Below are 10,079 nucleotides of genomic sequence, written 5' to 3' on the forward strand. Positions count from 1 at the left end.
TACAATAAGTAGGTACCTATATTTAGAATAAGTGCAGCTTTCTGTTATATTATTTGCATTTATTAATAACATTTATTTTATTTACACGCTAAGTGTCGTATGTTTTCGTTATTAAGTATTTGCTTTTTGCTGTGCTAATTAAAAATTTAAAAGTGTGTATGTTATATTTATAATTTTATATGTATCATAGGTGTAAATCATTGTCACATATCAGTCTAACTGAAGTCAGTCATAGATGTAAAATATAGACATCCATAATAACATTTTATTTACCTCGCCATATAATCTAAAGTAGAACCTATTTAATTAAAATTCCTGATTTTCAACAATCTCTTGTACATTCTGTGACTCTTCTCTTTCCAAACAGACTCAACCATTTATTTTTCACCACTAAGAGGCCTTATTCCTAAAGACGAGCGTTTTTTGCAAAATAGAACCTTTTTCATTCAAAATTATAAAGAAACTATAAATGATTATTAAAAAAATGATAATGTTCCTAAAAGAAAATATCTTAAGCTAGAAAGTCAATTGGTACTACTTTAAAATATGTCTTTTTATACTTCCGAAAAATCAGTTTTTTCGGAAGACGTTTTCAAATTTCGTAGTGGAATAGCTCGTTTAGAATCGTGATTGTGCTGTTAAAAATGTTATTTGGGGTAATAAATGATCACAATCCTATTTGTTATATCCTGTACGAGTTAGCTAATACTTTGACATTTTAAGATTTACTTGAAATGGTGGATAAATAACCTTCCGTATCCTCCCCATTTTTTCGATAAAAAGAGGTTTACATTATGTATTTTTCCTGCGATTCCTGCATTTTTTGTAACTCTTAAATGATATTATCCTAAACTAGAACTTCTTATTGACCTATAAGAAAAAAATCATACATATAAGACATACCTTTCTGTCGATAGATATGTTTTTAAAACACCTAAAATTCGAATAAAAGACACTGTGCTAACGCGAGCCCGCTCAGTCTGCGCCGAGCGCTCGAAGACAACGGATCTGCGTTTGATCGTCCGGCGCACCTAGCTTTCGTAAGCAGCGCGATAGTTCCGAGAAGTGCCGTAAACTGCGACTAAACAAATCTTGATCCTTTTTACACCTTATGCAATTTTAGCATTCGACATGCTTTTCATATGATTTTGGATTTTAAGTTATACGTGAAGTTTGTTGAGAGTTTGAATTATTATTATATTTTGGGACCAGGATGAGGTTCTGGTTCTCATGATGATGGAGTCAGGCAGAAGATGTTCAACAGAACTGCTATTCTACTTATCATAACTCCACCATGTTTGGGCTCATTAGATTTGGGCTGATGAGCACCATCGATCTAAATGAGGTCCAAGGTCTCATGATGGAGTCAGGAGGAGGTCAACAGAACTGCTATTCTCCTCATCATAACCCCATCATATTTGGGCTCATTAGATTTGGGCTGACGAGCACCATCGAACTAGATGAGGTCCAAGGTCTCATGATGGAGTCAGGAGGTGGTCAACAGAACTGCTATTCTCCTCATCATAACCCCATTATGTTTGGGCTCATTAGATTTGGGCTGACGAGCACCATCGAACTAGATGAGGTCCAAGGTCTCATGACGGGGTCAGGAGGTGGCCAACAGAACTGCTATTCTCCTCATCATAACCCCATCATGTTCGGGCTCATTAGATTTGGGCTGACGAGCACCATCGAACTAGATGAGGTCCAAGGTCTCATGATGGAGTCAGGAGGTGGTCAACAGAACTGCTATTCTCCTCATCATAACCCCATCATGTTTGGGCTCATTAGATTTGGGCTGACGAGCACCATCGAACTAGATGAGGTCCAGGGTCTCATGATGGAGTCAGGAGGTGGTCAACAGAACTGCTATTCTCCTCATCATAACCCCATCATGTTTGGGCTCATTAGATTTGGGCTGACGAGCGCCATCGAACTAGATGAGGTCCAAGGTCTCATGACGGGGTCAGGAGGTGGCCAACAGAACTGCTATTCTCCTCATCATAACCCCATCATGTTCGGGCTCATTAGATTTGGGCTGACGAGCACCATCGAACTAGATGAGGTCCAAGGTCTCATGATGGAGTCAGGAGGTGGTCAACAGAACTGCTATTCTCCTCATCATAACCCCATCATGTTTGGGCTCATTAGATTTGGGCTGACGAGCACCATCGAACTAGATGAGGTCCAGGGTCTCATGATGGAGTCAGGAGGTGGCCAACAGAACTGCTATTCTCCTCATCATAACCCCATCATGTTCGGGCTCATTAGATTTGGGCTGACGAGCACCATCGAACTAGACGAGGTCCAAGTTCTCATGATGGAGTCAGGAGGTGATCAACAGAACTGCTATTCTCCTCATCATAACCCCATCATGTTTGGGCTCATTATAAATATGTGGAAGGTCGTTAATAATAATAAATGTTTTATTAGGGTACCCCTACATGTAAAGAGGGAGCAGATATTTTTTTTTATCTACTACTTTTTTTTTATCTGTATTCATATACATTCAATTTTTTTTTTAAATCGGTCCAGTAACAACGGAGATATCGAGGAACAAACATAAAAAAATGAAAAAAATAAATAAACATACAGACGAATTGAGAACCTCGCCTCAAATCTCTCAGATTTGAGGCGACGGTTAAAAAGTGACACATCATGAGCAGTTCCAATGCACCAAATGTCACTGCTCTGGACGTAAGTGCATGCTGTTCTTATAAAAATATGAAAGTCACTATAACTGTGATAATTTCCGTAAATATTAATATTATCAAAAAACGATCTTAGTAAACCCTTATTCATTTTTAAATACCTATCCAAAAATATATCACACGTTGGGAATGGAATGAAAAAAAAAATCAGCCCCCACTTTACATGTAGGGGGGGGGGGGTACCCTAATAAAACATTTTTTTCCATTTTTTATTTTTGCACTTTGTTGACGTGATTGATATACATATTGTTACTAAATTTCAGCTTTCTAGTGCTTACGGTTACTGAGATTATCCGCGTACGGACGGACGGACGGACGGACGGATGGACAGACAGACATGGCGAAACTATAAGAGTTCCTAGTTGACTACGGAACCCTAAAAAACATAAATCACTATTAAACTATTCTCCAATTTCAAGTTCCTAACTAAAATTTTCCTAATAAAATAAAAACAAATTGATCCCGCTACAAACTTTCACCCCATTTTTCCCTCTACTAGGGGTGTAAATTTTCATAATCGATTCTTATCTCTTCGAAATTTTGTTAATGCAATCTATACAAATTTCGACTTTCTAGCTTTCGTTGTTTCGGCTCAGCGGTGTTGGTTGTTGAATCAATCAATTAGGAAACCTGAATTTATATATGTACATGTAGACTAATACTATACTTTTACTACATTCATATACCTTATTTACTACTACCATACTATACCATGAATATGAAATTAAATAAAGAGTCCCCATATAAAATTGAAAATTATGTTATTAGCAATTTAATTCAAAACTATCAAGATTATTCGTGTCTGCGTTGAAACGCGCGTTGAGTTGCAGGTGCTCGCGTACCGAGCGCCAACGCCATCTATCGATGGCCGTTTCGTGAAATTGATGAGCGCTCTAAGGAATAAGGGGTCTTTTACTTTGCTATTCGAAAACAGATAGCAAAATTGCATTTTATCCACAAGAGTGCAAAGTAATTTCATACAAATTTTAACTTGATGTCTTAATTTGACTGGTAGAATTTACCTATAAATGATGATTTTGAATCATAATTATTGGATAAATTGTTGAATTTGATTTAGTTTGATGTTTTACAGTTAGTATTTTGTTCGTGTTGGTGTGGTGAAAAATTTTGTGTTTCACTCGGTGGCAAAGTTTGTTTAACCTTCGTGCCTTGAAACCCTCGCAACGCTCAAGATTCCACTTATTGAACCACTCGCTACGCTCGCGGTTCAATATTGGAATCTTTCGCTTGCTCGGGTATCAATTTTGGCACGTGCGGGTAAACAACAACTTTGCCCCTTTGTAAAACAAATAACTATAGAAGGCAACTTATTCGACAGTCATGATCTATTTTCTTATAATTTATTATAAACATATTAAGTGCCTAAATTAACACCATCCTTAATCCCAGTGGTGTAATGAAGTGTGGGACGATTAAGTATTAACAGTTATTGGGACTTAATAGTACTTGCAATCTGCTCCCAAGAAAGGAATAAGCTTAAGATCCGAGAAGGAGTCCTTTTGTCCCTGCTGTTAGAATAAATTAAACAGAAATGCTTAAAATTAAATAGAAATAGAAATAATATTATGAATAACATAAGTGTACACTGGTTTTTCTTAAAGACTAAGAATTTTATAAGGGATGATTTATACAAATGCCTGAGCTAGGATAGTTCCTGTGTTTCAGGCAATAGCAAGGACTTAATTGGTAAATTATTATTAATTATTCACTATAATAAAGCTAATTATTTTAATTATAAATAAACAAAAAACATATTACAGCAGGTTCTCAACTAGGTAATTAATTAATTTACAACCATAAGCAAAATTTATGTATCATCGTACCTACGTCATACAATAAACATAGCTACATAGGTGTATATGAGTAATACGTGTTTTTCTTGTGTTAAGTAATTTAGCTTAATACACATTTTTACTAAAGTATAACATGCTATTTCCTATATCAGCAGAATTTTAATAAACAGGGTCAAAGTCAAATTTACGTAAATCATTTTCAAGTTTGTTTATGCTTCATTAGTGACAAATTGCATGCATTACGTGACTTAAGTATGTTAAAATAAGGTTCTGTAGAGTTATTTAAATTGCTAAAATTGTCAGTGGGTTCCAGCAGAGCCAGAAATTTGTTTGAGAGCCGCGACATCGTATACTTTAGACTCTGACACAGAAAATTGTCTAGGTGGAGCAAGATCATATTATACATAAGAAGGATAATCTAATGGGAATAAAAAGTACTATGAAAATATGTTAAGAGGCGCTCCTAAGCGCCTTCATAGTCTACAGAATTTATGAATCTTTTCTCAGCCATTTGTCTCGCTGGGCAGTCGGGGTCGCCTGTTTGATGGTCGTTCGGTTTCTTGAAGTGCGGACAGGTTGCACATTTCGGAGGTTTGTCCTTTTTTGGACATTCTTTGAAAGTGTGACCCGCTTCCCCGCAATGTCCGCAGATGTTGCACTCCATTTTGCAAATGAACTTGTATGGATAACGGATTAAATATTTCACGTCCATTTCTTTTTAAAATCCAAGTAAAATAACAATGTCATAATATTAAGATGTAATTATATGTTTAGAATTGTAATGCATAGTGTAATCACCCTGTAATTAAACTATAGAGCATTCATATTTTTTGATAATGGTTTTTTAAACTGCCGAATTTTAGTGCACTTAAGTCATTAATAAGGCATTTTTACCACAAGGTTGCAAGTCATGCTTAGCGAGGTCCAAACAGAGCAAGGCACGGTTTCGCGCGGCAGGTGCCTCGTCCAAGGCAGTGCGCGAGCAACTTGCCTCGGTTGAGGCAGGTCTACATTGCCTGACGTGCCTTGGTATGTGTGGACCCGACTATTAGCTACTTTTAATGTAATTAACGCTTGTTTACAGTGGTATTTACTGATTCCATTATGAATAGTCATTGTTATATGTTAAATAAGCATACTATATGTTGCATTAGTTCAATGTAAAACACATACATGCATTTTCTCTCAAATCTACATTCATTTACGAAGTCAGGCACTATCAGTAACTTGAAAAGAGTCTCCACAGCTAAACAGGCAAAACGAAATCCACCTTCAAACTACTAAGGAATACCTAAGGTTCCTTTTGGAATTGATTAGTTAAAAACTATAAGTAAGTAATTTCAAGAAATTGCGAATTGAATATAAAATATTGATCGTACAGTACAGGGGATTCCACGAGAAAGTCGCTTACGACATGCTTTTACCTTGTATGACAGCTATATTAATCAAATCCGTAAAGCTCGAGAAAATACTGCCAATTGGTTAACCAAGTCATGAAAGGTTCTCAGGCACAACTTCGCTTTCTTAGCGTCTTCAAAAGTATTAGAAGAATTGCATGTCATGGAATGCCCCTACAGTCACCATCAGATATATCTCAACGGCCGCCGCGCGCAAAAATATCTGAACACGCATAATCGCCTTGTCAATATAAAGGTGTGTGTGTGTGTTTCTTTTTTGATTTCCTTGACCGCTACGAATTTCGTTTTGCCTGTATCGCTCAAATGTACAAGGTAAAATAGAAACAACGAGGCAGACAACCAAATTTCTATTTTCGATGTAGTCCCTCAGTAAAGCCTGACCAGAAATATATGACTACGCGCCATGTTGCGGAATTTCACTAGAACTATTTTCTTCATAATAAACTGAACTGTCACTCCATACATCAGAACAACAGCGCCCTCCTGACAATAGTCATATATTACTGGTCAAGCTTTAATTGATTATGCCGGGCGCCCTGGCAGGCAAGTATGGTCGCGCGATAAATGATAAAACATTTGGCCGTCCCTATCGCACTTACAAATAGTGCGATAGGGACGGCCAGATGTTTTATCACTTATCGCGCGACCATACTTGCCTGATCACGAAAAATGGACACGATTTTTGTTTACTATAAAATAACAATAAACGAATGTTCGACATGGAATTTATTATTAATAATTGTAGCTGAATGTATTTATTTTAGCGATTTGAAACAGTTTTTACTGCAGAATTGTAGGTATTGTTGAGGATAAATGTGCTTTTCCGTAGAAAAAGGGCCCTTATTGCAAGGGGATCTTTTTGTATAGAACACCACAAATACTTTAAGCTAAGTGTAAGCGTAGACGCGTCTTCCACTTTAAAACTGGAGTTCGCAATAAATGTTTGCAAATAATATTTGGTTTGATTGCTAACCTTTTATTTAAGAACCCTAGCTACATCTTAGGGACCATCCTCACACAGGCGACGCATGTCCTGAGACGCGGAACGGACGTCAGCGCCACGCCGCCTGAATGTAATTTAAAAAACGTTCCCTCAGTACATTTTGTATAGGAAGGACTTAAGACGCGCCCCCAGGCGGCGCGGTGCGCGCCAATCGACGCGTCGCCTGGGGCGCGCCAAGCGACGTCCTTGCGCGTCCCTCGCGCGTCCTTACTATACAAAATGTACTGAGAAGACGTTTTTTGAATTACATTCGGGCGGCGTGGCGCTGACGTCCGTTCCGCGTCTCAGGACATGCGTCGCCTGTGTGTGGATAGTCCCTTACACAAAAGTTTTAGGAGTACCGGGCGGATTTTCTAAGTAGCCAGTGAGTATTTAGTAACAATCCTATTTAGGTACAGTATGACCAAAAAGAGTAGAAAGTAAAAAGTGGCTACATTGTAGTGTCATAACTTTCAAATCAATGTGTGAGAAAACGGGACAACACTATGATGTTGCCACTTTTTAAGTTCTACTCTTTTTGGTCAGACTGTATAATATAGTAGTGATATTGATGTTAATACCACGTGTTTATACCATGTCGGTGGCAAACAGGCATACGGTCCGCCTGATGGAATGCGGTCACCGCAACCTATGAACGCCTGCAACTCAGGGGTGTCACATGCGCGTTGCCGACCCATTAGAAACTTGTACACTCCATTTTTGAAGAACCCCATACTGTACATACTGTAGTTCATCGGGAATACCTGAATACCTCAGCAGGGAGCTCATTCCACAGCGGAGCGATTAATAATGTGATTGTATTGCAGTGGCGGAGCGTCAATACAACTCGATTCCCAACGGGTTCCCTAAAATTCTCTAGTATCTGTAGAAGTCCATACAAAACAGATTCCAAAAACTCCTCCGGCTTTACCAACGAAAATTTTCACGCCCCACCGCTGTTGTATTGTATCATGAGCACAGGCAGTAGTAATAAAAGAGAGCTGTTATTAACAAAAATATAATAACTTTTAGAATAATACATGTAAAATTGATCTAATTATAATTATCAACAAATAACATAAGAAGTAAGTTCAAAGTAAACTATTTTTATTGCATTTATAAAAATCATTCTTTATAGAATCCATAGCGTCATTAAGAATAAGCAATTTCCATCATTTTGCCAATATCACAAATTTTCTCCCTCGGCTTGCCCATTTTCTTACCCTGCTCTATCTCATATCGATCAATCTTACTCCAACCTTCCCAATCAACAATTTCATTCCGTAAGATCCTTTTAATTTCTTCGAATCCACCTCGGGCTCTGCTCCTCGGTAACTTGCTAAGATCTTCATACATCATGTTAGCAACTTGAAATGCATTGCCCATGGTGTGAAGTATTACTCCGACAGGCCCAGTTCCTAACCATCCCGCTGCATACATCTTAGCCAGCCGAGGATGGGCGTCCCAAATCCTTCCTTTATCATTATTCACCATCCCCTGAGGAAGTAACTCTAGCTCCTCATCAATACTGACACTTTTATATCCGATACTTCTCAAAGCTAAACCACAATCTAGTAACTCCATTTCATTAGTAGAAACACACTTTTGCTCTTCAACATTGCCTTTCCCATACAATCTATTTTCAAATAGTTCAATCCCTTTTACTACATTATCTTTATCAGTTATAAATTTATTAGGGCTTCGAAGAAATATTGGATATAATCTTTTACTATTTGTGTCCTCTTTCTTTAATTTGTTCTCTTCTAAAGATTTTAGCATAAGTTCCGTCAGTCGTTTACGTGGACGAGGAAGATTAGCTACTACATCTGCAACACCTGCAAAGTCGCTCTCTCTCCAAATTGTGCTACAATCCTTCATCTTCAGCTGCTCTCGTAATTCTTTAATCGTAAAAGCTACCTGCAAAGGGCCTCTACGTCCAATCAAATATAGGTTTCTGATCTTAGATTCAGCTAAAGCATCAAGTGCATGTTGTGTTATGTCTGTTTTCTTCAACTTGTCTATTGGTGACAGCAGTATTCTGGCAACATCTAGTGCTACATTCCCCTGTCCGAGAACAGCAGCAGTGTCATTCGATAAGTCTACTTGAAGGTCTTTATCACTAGGAAGTCCATTATACCATCCAACAAAATTCCTTGCTGCAATCACATTCCTAGCATCTTCATTTTGAATACCCAATTCCTTATCTTCTTCAGCGCCATACGTCAATAAAACAGCGTCGTAATTTTGTCTTAACTGAGGCAGTGTCACATCTTTACCAACTGTAATATTTCCATAAAAATTCACGTTATCCTGTTGGGCGACTTTAGTGAACTGGTTGATGACGTTTTTGACCTCGGGATGGTCTGGCGCGACTCCGTACCTTATCAGTCCGAAGGGCACAGGCAGCTTCTCTATGATATCTACGTGGACGTTGGCGAGCTTCTTGGTCAGACGCATGGCCGCGTAGAAACCCGCGGGGCCCGCCCCAACAATGCAAACTTGAGGCACTCTTGTACTCGAGGACATCATCCTTGTAAACATTCTTAATTTGGTACTCATTTTGTACTCATGCAAGTAGTACTCACTTATCAATAAAATTTAACTTCGTTTCGTACTCGAAATCCTGCTACTTTCGAAAAGCGACGACGTATAAAATCTTGATTTGATTCTGTTTCTTCAAATTCCGCATGAATTGTAATATATAAATACCAAATCGTTTTTTAACATTTTTACTTATACGAATTTCTATTTGACTTTGTAAATAAACAACCTAACTTTTTTTGACGTTTTGATTTTTTTTCCTTGCCTCTTGCCAGACCAATGAAAGTGTTGTAAAAGTCCGAATCACATCGATGTCCTTTTGTTTTATTTTCGTTACACAATGGAATAAAACTTATTACAGGTATCTTAGATGGAATTAGGTATTTGTAAAATTCAATAAGAACAAAGAACTTACTTACATTTTATTGCAATTGCAAGTGAGTGCTTATTGAAGTACTAAGAAGTTTCTCAACTCAAATGAGATAGGGTCATTGTGCTACACCTACCCTAGTTACCAAGTAGTGATAGTAGGAGTTACAATTTGGAAAATAGCATATCTACTACACCTACACACCAACCTATTACATTAGAATAGGTACCTATATGTAGTCAT

General features: G+C 37.8%; 1 protein-coding gene across 1 annotated transcript; it reads right to left on the reverse strand.

The window, feature by feature from the left end:
• Positions 1 to 7,927: 7,927 nt before the first annotated feature.
• On the reverse strand, positions 7,928 to 10,054 carry LOC125231113 (NADPH:adrenodoxin oxidoreductase, mitochondrial). The gene has a single exon (XM_048136466.1). The coding sequence runs from the start codon at positions 9,482 to 9,484 to the stop codon at positions 8,078 to 8,080; it is 1,407 nt and encodes a 468-aa protein (XP_047992423.1). The 5' UTR covers positions 9,485 to 10,054; the 3' UTR covers positions 7,928 to 8,077.
• Positions 10,055 to 10,079: the final 25 nt, after the last annotated feature.

Source organism: Leguminivora glycinivorella, chromosome 11, assembly GCF_023078275.1.
Source record: "Leguminivora glycinivorella isolate SPB_JAAS2020 chromosome 11, LegGlyc_1.1, whole genome shotgun sequence".
NCBI classification, from domain to species: Eukaryota; Metazoa; Arthropoda; class Insecta; order Lepidoptera; family Tortricidae; genus Leguminivora; species Leguminivora glycinivorella.

What these genes read in the sequence shown, in the direction of transcription:
- LOC125231113 (XM_048136466.1), bottom strand. Translation starts at nt 9,484, where the DNA reads ATGAGTACCAAATTAAGAATGTTTACAAGGATGATGTCCTCGAGTACA.